The sequence below is a fragment of the Selaginella moellendorffii genome, unplaced genomic scaffold, assembly GCF_000143415.4.
Source record: "Selaginella moellendorffii unplaced genomic scaffold, v1.0 SELMOscaffold_39, whole genome shotgun sequence".
Taxonomy (NCBI): domain Eukaryota; kingdom Viridiplantae; phylum Streptophyta; class Lycopodiopsida; order Selaginellales; family Selaginellaceae; genus Selaginella; species Selaginella moellendorffii.
In genome coordinates, this window is record NW_003314300.1 from 1,046,487 (window position 1) to 1,061,835 (window position 15,349).

The window sequence follows — 15,349 nt, forward strand, 5'->3', positions numbered from 1 at the left end:
CACCACCACCCAACCCTCTTGCTTTCATATATTTCCCCTTTTCTTTTTGGTGGTATAAATGTTGGGGAGGGGTGGTGGTGACGAGCACATATAGATATATAACGTATAAACAGCCATATGGCCAGCCTGGTACTCAATTCCCTCATCACTTTCATGGTGGGGACTCTTGCCAAGTTCTACTAGTTGTTTTGTTTCTTCTCTCTGTGGAGGAGGAGCTGGAGGACTGTTGGTGGAGAATGAAATGCCGCTTTGTCTCCTACTCCAAATCATGATCCCATTCCCAAATTCCAAATCCTCTGCTTGATTCCTCTTTTGTGCTGCTGCTGGGGCCATCTGCTAGTGTGTTTGTGGACTTGAAAAGTCCCGGTATCGGGAGAGTTTAGGATTTGGCATGCGGGATTATAAAATCTAAACTTGGTCGTCCTATCGTGTACGTGTCAGCGCCCCGCCACCCGCATATCTGGCCTCAACAGGAAGATCCATCGCAGAAAAGACTAATTTGGTGTTGTTTTTCTGAAGTAATCGTGTTGGCCTGGCTTTTGGGTAGATTCCTCTGGACAGGAGATACATGTCTGTTATGTCCACTTAATATTTGGCAAGCCAGGCCTGTGTGTTTGTGTGTGTGCATGATTGAGCTAGTTGATGGAAGTAGTTAAGCTGGCAAAAAACAAAGAATTACTCCAAACATAATCATGCGTTTTAAAGATGAGCTTTTGTTGGGTATAGTGCAAGTTGTTGCTGCTGCTGGAATTGGTGGCGTTGTTGTTTTTGTTGAGCAAACTTTGCGAGTGTGATATTTATGCGAGAACTTAGCTATCAGAGATCCAAACCCGATGGATTCACGGGCAGCCAACACAAAAAAATCTGTCACCAGTAGTAGCAGTCGGTGGGTGCAGCGAAAGTTTCAGGTCCCACATTTTTGTGCCATAGTTGCTGTTGCTCGGTCGCAATCCGCACCAAGTAGTAGTAGTAGTAGCTTATAAGAGGATGGATGAACAATTCTAGAATTGGCAGCTCGACACACCGCACATCATCATCTCAGCAACAGCAGCACATGTTTTACGAAGATCATTCTCTCATTAAGCGCTCAAACCACGCAGAAAATAAATGAACGAGCTGAGCTCCGCTCATCACACCACCACAACCAAGACCACGACTTTTTGGCCCACTCTACTTTTGTGGGAGCACAGAATGATGCGCTTAGAAAAGGGCAAGATTGCATGTGGCGCGAGTAGTCCTAGCATGAGTCGGGAGAGCCCAAGTTGCAGCAATCAAGCTTTGGACCACTTCAAGTGTCCTTTTGTGCTTGGGATAACTTCAAAGAATCCATGGTTGTTTTCATGGGCTTAAAGATCATATCAATGTCACGGACCCAAGTTTTTGTGTGTCTGAATGTACGTTGTGTGGCTACATCAGGGCCTCCACTTCTAGGCGGTGAAATCTCCATGACGCAAATTCCCATCCCTAGAGAAGAATGGGAGCTTTTAACTTTGACCATCGCGATCCAGATGCCCAGTTAGGGGGATTGTTATCGTGTAAGCTTCTACTTGGCTGCCGCAAAAACAATAAGAAAAGGGAAAAGAAGGTGGTGGCGTGAGGAATAATGTACTGTTGGTGCCGCATTTTTTGTTGTCCTACTACCATGTGATGATATGGCTATTACTTTCTTTTTCTTTTTCTTCTCATCGTCATCGTCATCAGGACATTATAGTGGCTTGGATCGGCCCATGAGATGATAGCCCAAGGTGTCCGAAAAATCTGCCCAAGTAGTTTTTTCGTAGCTTTTGGACTTTTATTTGTCCAAGGTCAGATTGGCAAGTTACACAGGCTTGACACGAGGAGGATAAGTGATGCGTGAGAGCAATCCAGCCACGGGGTTTCGCGGAAAGTTTGCGAGACACCAAACAGGAATCACACAAAAGGAGAAGAAGATATTACACTTTTATCCCATTTCTTTATCACGCCAGCTTTGTAAACTTCGAAATTCTTGAATCAAACCCTAGAGAAGCTTTCAACTTCCAAAGGCTGTATTATCAGAAAATTGTCAATACACAAAGCGAAGAGTGGGTGGATCCACCCAAGTTTCAATAATAGTTGCCCAAATCCATTGCAACCACATGATCTTCATACCAACTTCTTTCCCCCCAAAAAGAATCATAAATCTCTCCTCGGCCACCCCAAGAATTTACAAACCCCACGTATGGAAGTTACAATCGACAAAGGAGGAGAGGGGAGGAGTAATAAGATATGTTGTGTGTAAGAAGGAAAAAATAGAGTGTGCTGGAGTATGAACAAACAAACCACCTGAGAATGATGATCCGATCGATCATCCGCGCGATCGAATCACATGTATATATACGTATAGATCAGCTGTGCCGCTCCAATCTGTGAGGCCGCGACGCCGAGATGGAGCTGGAAGAATCGCCCTCGCCCTCTTGACCCTCTCGATCGTCCTCGCTCGATTCCATCGTCTTGGCGGCGTCCAGCTGTGACGAGGATGGAGGAAGATCGTGGCCATCGCGCCTCCTCCTCTTGGACGAGGAGCTACTGCCATTGGAGGAGCTGGCGCGGTCGCGATCGTCGTCGCGCTCCTCGCGATCGTGTGGGACTTGGTGGAGCGCCAGCGACAGATGCCCAATCCCGGCATCTTTGAGGTTGTCGAGGTTCAAGGGCGGGGAGGATCGCTTCCGGGCCGCATTGCCGCTGCTGCTGGCCAGATCCACGCCGAAAAGCCTCGTCCCGGCGGTGGGAAGGGCCCCCTCGCCCCGATCAATCCCGCCCAATTGCCCGCGAAACAGAGCACCGCCACCGCCTCCGCCACCATCGCTGGATCGCAGCGCCGCGCTCTGGTCCTGGAACTGGAAGAGCCGCTGCTGGTGGAAGGGCGTGATCTCCTCGATGGGCACCGCCATGGGCGGCGGAGGAGAGGAAGAAGAATCGTTCTTGCCTGGAAGCGGCGGAGGAAATCTATACCCCGAGCCAGAAGAAGAGAACTGGAACCACGGATGCGCCGCCGCGGGTGGTGGTGGCGCCGCTGGGAGTGGATTGCCAAATCCTCCCTGCTGCCGCGAAGAAATCCCCCAATTGGATCGAGCGGCCGCGGCCGCGGCGGCAGCGGCGGAATTGATCATCATCTGCTGGTGGTGGTGGTGCTGCTGGGCGGCGGCGGCGGCGGCGGCTGCGTGGTGGTGATGATGGATCGAGGGATGAGCAGCGGCGCCGCCAGGAGGGACCGGTCTCCTCCGCCAGCTGATGTAGAGCTCCTGGCCTGGCCCCCGCTCGAAGGTGACGATGTCTCCGGCGTCGAGCTTCTTCTCCTTGACGAAGCGGCTCCATCCCTTGGTGAGGACGTAGCTCTGGCTGCTGTTCCAGTACGAGTAGCGGAACCTCCACACCTTGCCGGTGATGTCCTCGAACGAGAGCAGCAATCCCTTCTCGTTGGCGGAGAGATCCAGCGGGAAGCAGCGCTCGGCGTGCTGCTTGGGGATCACCAGCCGGTTGAGCTTCCCCACGTCGCTGGGCGTGACCGCCTTGTCGAAGAGGTGCTCGCGGTGGACCGCGCTGGCAGCGGTGGCGGACGGCTTGGCTGGCGGGGCCGCTGACGCTGGGTGGTGGATCATCATCTGTGGATGATTCATCTCCCGCGTCACAGCAGCCGCGCTGGATGATCGAAGCTGCTGCTGGTGATGATCCTGCCAGGAGTTCTTGGAGCTGGGGTGGTGGCCAAGGACTTGCTGGGAGCTCGAGGAGGAGGAGAATTGTTGGTGGTGAGCATGGTGGTGGTGGTGATTGTCCGGGATGATGGAGATGGAGGCCGCGGCTGCCGCGGCAGCAGCCGCCGCCACCGCGCGGGCGTGCGTGATCTTGCGGCTCTGGTCGAGCTCCTCGTCGTAGGTGTGGCGGCGGAGCATGTCCACGACTTGCTCCTTGGAATGCAGGCGGAGGAAGGAGGCCTCGGGATCGGAGTCGTGGACGGGGCGGAAGTTGGTCATGGCGTCGCGGCCACGGAATTTGATGGCGGCGCGGTCGTACGCTCGCGCCGCCTCCTCCTCCTTGTTGAACGTGCCCAGCCACACGCGCTGGTGCTTCTCGTAGATTTGCGCGCCCCATCGCCCGTTTGGCTGCGGCACCACGCCCTTGTACTGCGAAGAGGGCAGCTTGCCACTCTCGGAGCTCAGAACCATTGCGCCACCGCCGCCACCACCGCCACCACTTTTGGTGGTGGAATTCATGGTGATGGACGTTTCTTGATCTGGATCCAGGATCATGAGAAGATTGCTGTTGTTGTTGTTGTTGTTGGTGGTGGTGGTGGTGGTGGTGGTGCCGCCACTACCTCCGCCAGCACCACCACCACCTGGATCTTGTTGGGACCTTTGCAATGCCTCCACCCAGCTATGGCTGCCGGAGGAATTCTCGGCCTGGTGCTTGATTGACACGGTCGCCATCTTGCTGGATTCTACTTTGGAGGCTTCGCTTTCTTCTACTGCTTCTTCTTCTTTCTCTTGTTCTTGTTCTTCCTCCTTGGCTTGCTTTGGAGCTTGCTGAATTGTCACTGCTGCTCGCGATCGTTGGTCGGTGCCAGTGGCGGTGGCGGATGATTTCTTGCGGGAATTGTCGTGGCGATCGGCGGTGAGGGAGAGCGTGAGCGTGACATCGGGATCTGATGGAGCTGCTCCTCCTGCTGGCGATGATCTTCGCTTTGCTACCGATGAGGTTGTTCGCTGGATTCCCAGTCCCAAACCCAATCCCATGACCGCTGCCGCCTCCAATTCTGACCACCGACCGGCCGCCGCCGAGCTGGATGATCCGGGAGCCTGGAATTTGGAAGCCAATCAGCCATTGCAAAGCCAAAGAAAGAAAAAAAACGAGAAAGAAACGAACTTGGAGATAAAACTAGCGGGTAGAAAGATAGAATTATCCAATCTTGTGGGAACGGGAGGAGTGAGAAGATCTCTTTCTCTACCTTGAAGTGTGGTGAGATTGTTTGAACCAAGGTCGTGGCCGCCATTAGTAAGTCTCGCTCTCCAGCGACAACTTCTTCTTCGCCTTGATCTCCAACTGGATCACTAGATCGCGAATTCCCGGAACTTTGCAACGATCTAACAGAAAACCATGCAAACCAATTGTTAGATCAATTGACAATTCAGAGAGAGAGAGAGAGAGAGAGAGAGAGCGCGAGGAAAATCTCGTTTTTCCTGGTGGCGTGCGAGACACTCACTTGCCTGATTCCTCCTTCTTCTTGGTTCTTCTCAAGCTCTTCACTGGACACAATTTGATCCTTGATCTCTTGGTGACGATCCTCCTCCTCCTCCTCCTTGGTCGAATTGTTGTCACTCTCGGATGAATTCTTTGTTTCGGTGCTAGTGCGATGCGATTTCTCCTCGTCCTCCTCCTGTTTGCTGCCCAATTCCTGTGCTTGCTCCGAGCTAGCCTGTCCAGGATCCAGCTCAATTATATGCATATATATGCAATTAGCGCGCCAGCGAATCCAGCTAGCGAGCGCGCTCCGCCTTGCAAACACCCCGCCGCAACGAAGAAATCATGCAGCAAAGGCAAGCAAGAGATGCTTCGCTTGAGCGCTGCTGGCGTCGGATCCAAGCAAATCCAATCCAGCAGGACCAAGCGCGAAAGCTTGCGCGAGGAGAAGAAGCCTCTTGGAAGGAAAGATCAACGCCAATTCACGGAGAAGACCGACTTGAGGAGAGGAATTGGGGGAGAGAGAGAGAGAGAGAGTGAAGAGAGAGAGAGAGAGGGAGAGTGTGTGTGAGAGAGGGTGAGAGCGCTCGAGCGAGGAAGACGAAAGGAATTTCCTTGTTATTCTTTGTTTAGAGGATTGTGCTTTGGAGTGATGGATTGGAGGAGAGAAATTTGGAGTGGGGAGAGGGAATGCGGCTTTAAAGGGCCAGGGAGTGAGAAGGTTTGCCGATATGGGTAGAACACTTCGCTGGTGGTCAGGTTAGACAGCACAGCCAGCTAGCTGCTGCTTTTGGGGACGCACGCGTGGTGAAGCCAAGTAAAAACATCGTGAAAAAGATCAAGAGGTTCCGGAAAAACAAACGTAGACAGAGGATGATGATCGCTTCCGCGGACAAATTTATATACAGCGGCATAAAAATCTTTGTAATAGTAGCTCCTTTTCTTTAACTCAATTATTTGGGCATGTAAGCTAGACTGATTGAGATTCGTTGCTGTTGTTTGTGTTTTTCTTCCTTGTATGCTTTTTTTTCTTTCTTTTTTTTGCATTTTCTTATCTCTTATCCTTTTTTTTATTTGTGTTTTGCCCCCTTTGACGAGCGAGTTGAGCTACTTAACTTTGCGTGTTGTTTGTTGTTTGCTGCCTCGCGTGGCTGCGGGAAGAAGCCGGGCGGTGCCACGAATTTTCGGCCAAGGAAGATTTATACCAAACTTTTCTGTACGTGGGAGTAAAACTCCGTTACGTTTTCTAAACTTTTTTCTGAAATCAACTCAAATTGAAAAAAAAAAAAAGGAGAAATGGTGAATCGAGTTGATGTTTCAGAAGCTGTTGTGTTGCTTTCTCAATCTTTATTTCCAAATAAATGTCTAGCAAAAAACGGATTAAAAGAGATTAAAATCTCAAAAGCTCGGGGGTGGTGGGCTCATGAGCGGCTGCCACGCGTCAAACCCCCATGAAAGGCTGTACCTCAGCTGGCTGCAAGGTGGGGGACTCATATAATTGGAGATGATTGAGATGTGGTAAAAGTTTAGTTTTTCACCTTCTTTTTTATTTCCATTTTCCCCCTCTTCTTGTCTTGCAACTCTCAATCCAATCCTTAAATCCTCAAATCCCTTCATTCCCAATCTCATCGTCTTGTTTGCTGAGCCTCCTCTTTCTCATCTCTTTAGCTGATGCTAGCTTATAATTCTCCCTCATTCTTGGGAGGATCATGTCATCTCAAACAGTCCTAGCGCCCCTACTGGTGAGCAATGCAAAGTGAAGTAAGCAACCCCAACACAATCAATCAATCACTTCTCCACTCAAAGCACCAATTACTCAACCTCTGAGTCAAACACAAGCAGGAAAAAACTAAAGCAGAGAGGAAACTAGAAAAGTGAGATGCTTAACTTAAACTCATCACCTTCGCCTTGCTGTTGCTGGCCTTTGTTGTGTTGTGTGCTCCCGCAGGATAGATAAGCTGCTGGAAGGCCCGCTTCTTTATTGGTCGCGTACAGAACTTGGCAATCTAGCGCCTGAGACAAAGCTGGAAACGAAACCTGAGGACGAAGAAAAGGAGATAAATGCCAGGCAGAGAGAGAAAGAGAAAGAGAAAGAGGGTGCAAGCTCACGTACCACCGTTGTTGGTTATATGACAAGGCTACAGCGAAAAGCCGCCACAGCCCCCACAGTTGGTGAAACGTCAACAGACTTTGCCCCGCTTTAAAATTCTCTCTTTTCTTCTCCTCGCCTTCTTGGGAGGTCTGCTGTCCTTCAGGTACCAAATCCACCTCATTCCCTTCTGTGCAGGCCATTCCAAAAGCTTCACAGGTAGATCTGCTTCATTTTGTTGCGTGTAACAATCGCCAAGCTCCCTGCTGGTTAACAAACAAGTAGCAAAAGTTAGAGAGAGAGACAGGAAAGCAAAGGGGGGAAAAAGAAAAAGGAGAGACTTGGACCACACAGCGTCCTTTCTGTGTGAAAACGTAATTACCTATTGACGCCAGAGATTTGTAATGGATCGATTCAGCAGCCGCGGAGGTCAAACAAGTTGTGCTCCGACGTGTTTGCAAGGCCCACTTGACCCCGGTTGTTGTCTAAGAGTTCTGCTGCGCTCAGTCTCTTCGTCCCTGATCCCCAAAAACGGCACTTCACCCGTCCTCTCTTGGCAGCTTGCATTGCACCTATATCACCCCCGCCATGTGAAGGCGGCCGAGCAATGGCCACGTCTGTTTCACTTCACCCCCCGCACGCTTAAGCACCCTCTGGAAGTATGTCCCACACGTATGATCCCAGCTTGCCACCCCTGTAAAACTGTAGCAGTCTTCTGGCAACTTTGTTGTACCCCTCGTATCCGTCCGACTGCGGGACTCTGAAGGTCTTTCGCAGCTCGTACATCTGGTTGTCGATCAGCTCTGTCATCGCGTCCTCGTCTTCCAGATCGCCGTCGAAGTTGATCATCAGGGAGGTGATAGCCTCGCGGACGGCTCGTTCCTGCGGGGAGCATCCTTTCTGCATCATTACAAGCATTAGAGTCCGTCCGAAACCAAATGCTCGCTTCATTACCACTTCCCAGTGGCCGTAGTCTCTGGCATTTGGCTTTAGTTTCTTCGCAAACACTGGCCTTCGAATGTTTAGCAGCGCCAGCAAGTATCTGGCAAGTCGATCTTCGCCGATAACGGAGTCCTTGACAGCGCCTGGATAAGCACAAGACCGTGATCTTTTCCACGAGCGAAATTCACACGCACCTGTTATAGCCAGCTTCAATCCAGTTTCCACACTCTTGATGTTCGGAATCAAAACTCCTGGTGTATCTAGCAAATAAATACTGGGACACTGGCCTATCTATCGACAAAGATATTAGTAAAATCTCCAAATCAAAAAGACCAAAAAACTTAAGTACCTTGAATCCTGAAATGATCTTGGTAACACCAGGAAGCGGGCCAACTTGAGCCTTCTTAGGCCTGCCCTGCACTAAGATACAAACAAGCTCGTTACAAACCCAGAGAAACAATGAAGAAAAGGTCTACCTGTGGCCTGATATAAAGCATTCGTGAGCACAGACTTTCCAACATTTGGAATGCCGGCTATCATCACAAGAAGCGTGGCCTCCTTTTGGATAGCACCAGCTAAACGCTCCTTGATATCAACAACCATCTGTAGTGTCCGAGCCATAAGAACCCACACAGAAAATTCCCATGAAAGAAAAACACGAAAAGAGCTCTTACACTGTGGACCGAGTGTTTCGAGTGAGCGTTTACATAGATGGGAACCTGGCCTTGAGCTTCAAAGTATTTCTTCCAATTCTACCAAAACAAATCCACCTAAGAACCGATCCATCCACATCGTGTGCAAACACGATGGCACACACACACACAACACTTACATGGATCATATTCGAAGACGCCAAATCCATCTTGTTCATCACAATGACATGCTTCTTCTTCGAAATAAACTCTCCAAGCTCATCGTTCGCGGAGGAAAGCGGAATCTGCCACAAGCAAACCAAGAAACTAAAGCAAATCCTCCCACATTCTCACTCTCATACCCTAGCATCGCGAATTTCCAGCACCAGATCCACATACTTGAAGCGCTGCTGGATATCGCGCATCGCCTTGACCATATGCCCCGGATACCAGCAAACCTTGGCATTACCGGCCGTCTGGAGCGCCATCTTCGTGATGAGATTGAGCTTCTTGGCCGCGGGAGCCGCCATAACTCCGTAGACGAAGAAACGAAGAACCCTAAATCCTCGTAAAGTAAAATCCAGCTCTTGAAGATTTAATGTACAAGGCCTATATCTCCTCTCTTTCTCCTTTCGTAAGATTTTCCTTTCTTTCTTTATGGTAGAGCCTTCTTCTACCATGGTGGATTTGATCTTGAGCTTCTCCATCTTCTTCTTTTTTACCATGATTTCTTCCACTTCCATGGCTTCATTCGCTTCTTCCACCTCGTGTTCGTCACGGCCTCAGCATTAACTTGCCAGTAGCATCGTGCTGGAGTTCCTCTTTCGGCCTCACCACCGGTATAATCACTGGCGATCCCGTCAAGAACTCTTGCCGCTCGGGCTTCACACCCTCGAGAGTTCTTCCAAACGAATCCCCCTCCGCCGCGGCAGTAACCTCCGGGGACGTGACCGCCGACGTCGCTGGAAGGCTGAGAGCCGAGTCGGATCCACCACTCTGGCTTGGAACCGAGCTCCCTGGCGGAGCTCCAAGCATGGGAACCATCTCCATTCCGCCAGCACCACCGCCGCCGCCGCCGCCGCTGCCGCCGCCGCCATTCCTATCATGAGCATTGCTGTTCCTCGCTGCAGGAACATCGTGATTGTGCTTGCCTTCGTACGTAGTTATCACTGCTCTGGGATCATCACAGGCCCTCTCGACGTGCTTTCGCACCGGACATCCCAGATTGGTACACTTGTAGTAGCTCCTGGAGAAGAACCATAAATGCACGCATTAAGACACACGAAAACTACAAGAACACTGTTCTTACCGGGGGTGTGGATTGCCTTTGACGACCTTTTGTCCATACTTGCGCCAGCGATAACCGTCGTCCAGAATATCAACTTCGCTGGTCGTCTGCACGACCACTCGAGGCTCGCGGACATTCTTCGGAATGGGAGGACTCTCCCTGGACAGCTTTTCTTTTTTCCTGGGGATAAGAAACAAAAGAGAAAAAGGAGTTACTTGCGTACACGGCACTGAGAACTTGAGCTGCGTCTTACCTGCGTTTTCCATCGGGCTCATCCTCGTCATCACTCCCAGACGATGATGAGTGCTCGCTGGCTCCACCATTCGACTGATTGCGGCCTACTTCGGTCTTGTCCGTGCTCCCGTTTCTTACGCTCAAAGACTTGGACATGAGGTTTGCCGCACTCATCGCCATTCTGCGAGTTGGCTGCGGCTTGGGATGGTTGTGTTCGCCTTCGTAGACTATCTCGGTAACTTGCCCGTCGGGAGAGCGCTCGACTTTCTTCTTCATCGGGCAATTCACGTACGTGCACTTGTAGTAGCTCCGAGGATTCTCACTGCCTTTCACCAGCTTCTGCCCGTATTTACGCCAATTGTATCCGTCGTCCGAGGATCTTTCCGCAGGAGGAGGAGGGGGCGAAGCTGAAGTCGTCCGGTTTTGGTCCGGTTGTGTGGGAGATTGTTTTTGCGGCTCCTGCTGCTTCTCTGCTTGGATATTTGCCGACAGTTGCAAGGATGTAGGTGGCAAAGGATCCGACTGTACAGGCGCGTGTCCTTGCGGTTTCTGCTGTAGATGCGATTGTGTCTCCGCAAAACTCTGTTGTGAAAAGCTAAATGGAGCCTGAGCACGACATAACCAACGTTAGCGAAGAGAAGTACCAAGTACCAGTGAATTAAAATGAACACGTACCGCATTTCCAAAATTTCCCAGAGGCGACAATGAGTTGCGAGTTCCTGTCTTTGGGAAAGGCTTAAAGACAAAGCCCGAGCCGCCCCCATCCTGTTCTTTCACCTTGGAGTTTTCGCCGGGTTTGATTCCGTTCCCACTAAGCAGAGGAGGCAACGGGAAAGTACCTGTAGTTGGCGATGGTTCCGGCTGCTGCAATCAGGAAAAAACCAGCCATGAATACAACTTTCCAACCAAGAGCGAGCCAAAAACGAGTGAGCGAGAAAGAGCGAGCGAGAAAACTCACATGAGATGTTGAAAGAAGAACTGGCGAATCCAGTAAGGTGGTTGGGCTGAGCCCCGGAGGAATTGTCACGCAAGGAGCTCTTGGAATCGGTAGGCGCGATGGAGGCATCGACTTGAAGCGTGCAGTAGACGGCCTGATTGGTCCTGACGCTGGCAAGCCACCGCTCTTGCAACTTTCCGCCGTAGTAGTCGCGGTTGTCGTCGAAGTTCTAGCCGCTAGCCTCTCGGCAAAGCTACCAGCCGTGGAAGAAGCCAGCAGCCTCGAAGAGATCCCATTCAAACCATCTGTTTGCTTCTCGTCCGCCGTCATAGCTCCCGCTAGCAAGCTCGAGTAAGAAGCCGAGTTGTCGGCGTCGTGGTCGGCTAGAAAGTTTGCCATCAAGCTCATGGGACTTGGGCTGGAGTCGCTGCTCTTTCCAAACGAATCAAGCGAGAGCCGGCCCCGAGAAGGCGTTGGCTTGCGCAGCATAACGCCTCCACCCCCATCCCCTGGACCAGCTCCACTCTCCTCCCCATCTAGCTTCATCTCCCGACCTATAATCTCACCCAGCAGCCGCGATCTCGAGCACCATTTGCCAGAAATTTCTTCCCTGCGCTGACACGCGCCTTGAATTTCTTATCCCTGCTGTGCCAGTGGAGCTGCCAGCGGCCGAAATGCCGTGTTCCTGAGGGGACCGCCCTGTTCACACTGCCCGCGCGAAACCCTGATTTCCCAGCGATCAAAGATCGATGCCGCCACAACCAGCGCTGACTCCGCGAGAAATGGATCCGGCGGCGGCCAAATTCTTGGGGGATAACCTAGAAGAGATGGAATCGCAAGGCCATGGAGCTCATACCGGCGGCGAAGAACAAGGCGCTAGCTTGGATGCCAATTCCTCGCGCCGCCGCGGCGCAGCTTAGCTCGCGCTCCCTCCTCCAAAATGCGAGCGGTGAAAATTTCTCTCTCACGCTTCACAAAAACAATGGGGATTCACGCAGAGCATGGTAAAAAATGAGTTGTCCTCGTACGTAAACATACTTCTTTGACCAAGGGGAAAGGGCCATGGCAATTTTTTAATGGCGGGGTTAAAAACAATGGGCCTGGGATGCCGCCACGTGGCACAACGCAAATCGCACGGTCGAGAATTCGTCCACTTTTAACTCATCGAAATAGAAGGTAACGGAAATGCAAGATCTTTGTAGAAAGAAAGAGGAAAAAAATCGCCAAAACTTCGGTCCATTGTTTTATGCTGAGCACGAGACGACGACGAAGAGTGATCTTAATCTCCAAAAACTTCCCTGAAAGTTTTGGAGAGAAAGGAGAAGGAAGTTTAGCCAAGAGCGATGGAGAAAACGAAAGAAAAGCTATAAGTTACCGCATTACTTCTTTCCTTTGCGCGTTGCCATGGCGTCGGCTTCGACGTCTACGCTGTGGAGATTGAGCAGCAGCGAGTCCGAGTCGAGGAAGAGCTTGTTTGCCGAGTTTGCGACGGTGTGAGCAATCTCCCGGCTGGCTTCGATGCGTCGCAGTGTCACAAACGCGGGATTGTTGGAGATGGCTTCTCCAATCAGCTGCGCGCTCTTTGCTTCTCCCTGTCAAGTTTGCAACAACAAAGCCATGAAAAGAAGTAGAACATGGAAAAGGCAAATCTCTACGAAAGAATCACGGAGAAAAGGGAGTAAACAAGCTCATTGTCGAAGCGATAAAAATTAACAAAAAAAATCTTTGCAACACCATCCACGAAACCAAGAAGAAAAGAAAGAACGAGGAAGAAGAACAAAGAGAGTAAAGAAGGAACAAAGAACGACGAAAGACAAAGAAAGAGAACGGGCAAGAAGAACAAAGAACGAAAACAAGGACATGCCTGAGCTCGGATGATGGCACTGCGCTTGTCCTGCTCGGCTTTCTCGACGATGAACTTGGCACGCTCGGCTTCCTGTGCCGCGACTTGCTTCGCCTCAATGGCAGCCGTGAACTCCTTTCCAAACGTAAGACCCGTGATGGAAACGTCGTCCAGAGCGATGTCGAATTGCGAGGCGCGCTCGGTCAGGATTCGTCTGATCTCCCTGCTCACCACCTACAAAACCCTGTGAGTACAAACTCGCAGAAACGCTCTTGCTCACCTCTCGCTGAGTGATGAGCTGACTTGCGTTGTACTGCGCAACCACCGACTTAAGCGTCTCGTGAATGATCGAAGGCAAGACCCTCTCCGCGTAGTCCTGTCCCAGGGTGCGATAGATCGACGGGAGACGGTCCGCGATCGGCCGTGTTAGAACACGAAGCGAGATTCTGACCTGAGAGCAAGAACGCAAAATCAGTTCCAGCCTCACGGAATGAACAAGAACTAGAAAAGTTCTCGTAGAACACACTAAAACGAACTGATCTTACCATCTGGAGATCCTTGCTGCCAGAAGTACTCTCGACCAAGTTGGGTCTAGCACGGACATCGTAGATCACTGGCCTGTCAAACCACGGCACCATCAAATGCGTTCCTTCGGGATAGACCTGGAAGGCAAAAGATCAATCGAACTCTACAAAAAGGGCGATCCCCGAAATAAAAGAGAGAGCAATGCGATGCTTGCGGCAAGCTCGCCTACCTTGTCCTTGACCCCGACGAGGCGATTGAAGACGATGGCGCGATGCCCGGCGTCCACATTGTACAAGCTGTTGGCGAGGGCGTAGATCCCCACACCGGCGACAGTGAGTACCTTGGCCAGCGCTCCCGCGGGGCCAGCGCCCGACGGCATCTTCACATTGCGGAAATTGTTCATCCTCGCTGCGCCTCCACGCCTCCACGCCTCCCACCTCGCAAAGGGTTAGGGCATCTGGGCGTGAGGGTTTTGGGTTTAAACTCCTAGACAGATTAGCCAAATAATTAATTAGGACTAAACGGTAGCTGCCCTAAGTCAAGGTATTTAAGGGTAAAGCTCATGTGAAGTCAACGTCAAGTCAACTCCAGTCATAGATGATGTCTGGATTGCAAGAGAAGCTCAATGAAAATATTCTACTTGATGAATGATCAATGTATGCGTTTCCTATAACAAGGATTTTGATAAACAACATAGCCATTGATTTCCTTCCTACATTTGCAATATGTTGATACAGATTTTATAATTTGTTTTATTAAAAATAAAGGAAAATTTGTCAAAGAAAACCTTCATGGCATTTTTTAAGTAAACATTCACTGAATTTTCACCAAATAATTAACTTCTGCCTATTCCTCATCCAATGGGAACACAAATTTAATTAATGTTGAGGTTCTCAGTTTCGATTTGATGAGAACATCTGCTGTGTCACCCGACCATGAAAACTGGAAGACAATACCAGGAACAGTCAAGACTCCGAGCCTCTGTGTGTCCATGTTGAGGATAGTAGGCAGAGAAAACATCACATGTGTTCGAAGACGCTGGAATAAAAGAAGAAAATACAACATTGATACAAATACCAGATAACTGATGCCTACCTCATTCACGAAAATTGTCAACTCTTTCCCAGCTAGCTTACCAGCCGTGCACTTGATACTCAAAGCAGTTTCCTCCTTCAATTCAGTGTGTACTGTGGTCCGAACAGCTTCGATCGATACACCAAACACAGTCACACCGTCTTCCATCTCCTTGCATTGTACGCTTCCCTTTCCTGTTGGATTGTAATGAGATGCAGGAAGAGACCAAACAAAATACCCATATAATAACTTGCACGTACCTCCTCGCATCAACACTGTTGGGAACTTTGCCTCCCCTGATTTTCTGCTCATGTCCCCAAACTTGAGTCCTCCAGTATCAACTGTACCATCCATCCTCGAACGGACAATGTCGAAGACCTCCTCGATGGTCGAGCAGCTGATCGAGCCGTTAACGTGATCCTGCATCTCGAGAGCAATCGTCATCTCGAAAGGCAGGTACGTCCTCTTTTTCTTCCGCTCAGGCATCTCCTCTTTCTTGATCCACTCTGGACTTCTCGCTCGCTTCTTCGACTGCTGCTGCAGCGGCTGATCATCTGGAACGTCTTCCACCACACACAAGGGTTCTGAA

General features: G+C 50.6%; 4 protein-coding genes across 7 annotated transcripts; all 4 read right to left on the bottom strand.

The window, feature by feature from the left end:
• Positions 1-2,006: 2,006 nt before the first annotated feature.
• On the bottom strand, positions 2,007-6,042 carry LOC112349440. 2 transcript variants are annotated; one of them, XM_024683866.1, is made up of 3 exons: positions 5,223-6,042; positions 4,964-5,099; positions 2,007-4,814 (listed from the first exon to the last, which is right to left on the bottom strand). In XM_024683866.1, exons 1-3 carry the CDS (start codon positions 5,459-5,461, stop codon positions 2,367-2,369), a joined length of 2,823 nt encoding a protein of 940 aa, XP_024539634.1. In that variant the 5' UTR covers positions 5,462-6,042; the 3' UTR covers positions 2,007-2,366. The 2 variants fall into 2 exon arrangements, with proteins under 2 accessions (XP_024539634.1, XP_024539635.1); XM_024683867.1 differs by having other exon boundaries at positions 5,219-5,324.
• A 679-nt stretch (positions 6,043-6,721) lies between these two features.
• LOC9659838 (short integuments 2, mitochondrial) lies at positions 6,722-9,631 on the bottom strand. 2 transcript variants are annotated; one of them, XM_024683870.1, is made up of 10 exons: positions 9,222-9,631; positions 9,060-9,164; positions 8,902-8,979; positions 8,704-8,830; positions 8,577-8,647; positions 8,422-8,518; positions 8,240-8,370; positions 7,668-8,185; positions 7,310-7,548; positions 6,722-7,233 (listed from the first exon to the last, which is right to left on the bottom strand). In XM_024683870.1, exons 1-8 carry the CDS (start codon positions 9,600-9,602, stop codon positions 7,928-7,930), a joined length of 1,248 nt encoding a protein of 415 aa, XP_024539638.1. In that variant the 5' UTR covers positions 9,603-9,631; the 3' UTR covers positions 6,722-7,233; positions 7,310-7,548; positions 7,668-7,927. The 2 variants fall into 2 exon arrangements, with proteins under 2 accessions (XP_024539638.1, XP_024539637.1); XM_024683869.1 differs by having other exon boundaries at positions 7,310-7,551; positions 9,222-9,596.
• LOC9659839 (probable WRKY transcription factor 3) lies at positions 9,429-12,321 on the bottom strand. The gene is made up of 5 exons (XM_024683868.1): positions 11,340-12,321; positions 11,057-11,245; positions 10,401-10,987; positions 10,169-10,327; positions 9,429-10,105 (listed from the first exon to the last, which is right to left on the bottom strand). The coding sequence occupies exons 1-5, from the start codon at positions 11,862-11,864 to the stop codon at positions 9,634-9,636; spliced, it is 1,932 nt and encodes a 643-aa protein (XP_024539636.1). The 5' UTR covers positions 11,865-12,321; the 3' UTR covers positions 9,429-9,633.
• A 134-nt stretch (positions 12,322-12,455) lies between these two features.
• On the bottom strand, positions 12,456-14,133 carry LOC9660102 (prohibitin-1, mitochondrial). Of its 2 annotated transcripts, none has more exons than XM_024683871.1 (6): positions 13,916-14,133; positions 13,707-13,823; positions 13,442-13,612; positions 13,183-13,395; positions 12,702-12,910; positions 12,456-12,616 (listed from the first exon to the last, which is right to left on the bottom strand). In XM_024683871.1, the coding sequence occupies exons 1-6, from the start codon at positions 14,087-14,089 to the stop codon at positions 12,598-12,600; spliced, it is 903 nt and encodes a 300-aa protein (XP_024539639.1). In that variant the 5' UTR covers positions 14,090-14,133; the 3' UTR covers positions 12,456-12,597. The 2 variants fall into 2 exon arrangements, with proteins under 2 accessions (XP_024539639.1, XP_024539640.1); XM_024683872.1 differs by having other exon boundaries at positions 12,694-12,910.
• Positions 14,134-15,349: the final 1,216 nt, after the last annotated feature.

Coding starts and splice junctions, on each gene's coding strand:
- LOC112349440 (XM_024683866.1), bottom strand. CDS start 5,461: ATGCATATAATTGAGCTGGATCCTGGACAGGCTAGCTCGGAGCAAGCA. Junction 5,100..5,222: donor CAAGAAGAAGGAGGAATCAG/GCAAGTGAGTGT, acceptor GTTTTCTGTTAG/ATCGTTGCAAAGTTCCGGGA. Junction 4,815..4,963: donor CAATCTCACCACACTTCAAG/GTAGAGAAAGAG, acceptor TCCAAATTCCAG/GCTCCCGGATCATCCAGCTC.
- LOC9659839 (XM_024683868.1), bottom strand. CDS start 11,864: ATGAAGCTAGATGGGGAGGAGAGTGGAGCTGGTCCAGGGGATGGGGGT. Junction 11,246..11,339: donor TTCTTCTTTCAACATCTCAT/GTGAGTTTTCTC, acceptor TCCTGATTGCAG/CAGCCGGAACCATCGCCAAC. Junction 10,988..11,056: donor TGGGAAATTTTGGAAATGCG/GTACGTGTTCAT, acceptor TGTCGTGCTCAG/GCTCCATTTAGCTTTTCACA.
- LOC9660102 (XM_024683871.1), bottom strand. CDS start 14,089: ATGAACAATTTCCGCAATGTGAAGATGCCGTCGGGCGCTGGCCCCGCG. Junction 13,824..13,915: donor TCGTCGGGGTCAAGGACAAG/GTAGGCGAGCTT, acceptor TTTGCCTTCCAG/GTCTATCCCGAAGGAACGCA. Junction 13,613..13,706: donor GCAGCAAGGATCTCCAGATG/GTAAGATCAGTT, acceptor TCTTGCTCTCAG/GTCAGAATCTCGCTTCGTGT.
- LOC9659838 (XM_024683870.1), bottom strand. CDS start 9,602: ATGGAAGTGGAAGAAATCATGGTAAAAAAGAAGAAGATGGAGAAGCTC. Junction 8,980..9,059: donor CGTCTTCGAATATGATCCAT/GTAAGTGTTGTG, acceptor TTGTTTTGGTAG/AATTGGAAGAAATACTTTGA. Junction 8,648..8,703: donor TGCTTTATATCAGGCCACAG/GTAGACCTTTTC, acceptor TTTGTATCTTAG/TGCAGGGCAGGCCTAAGAAG.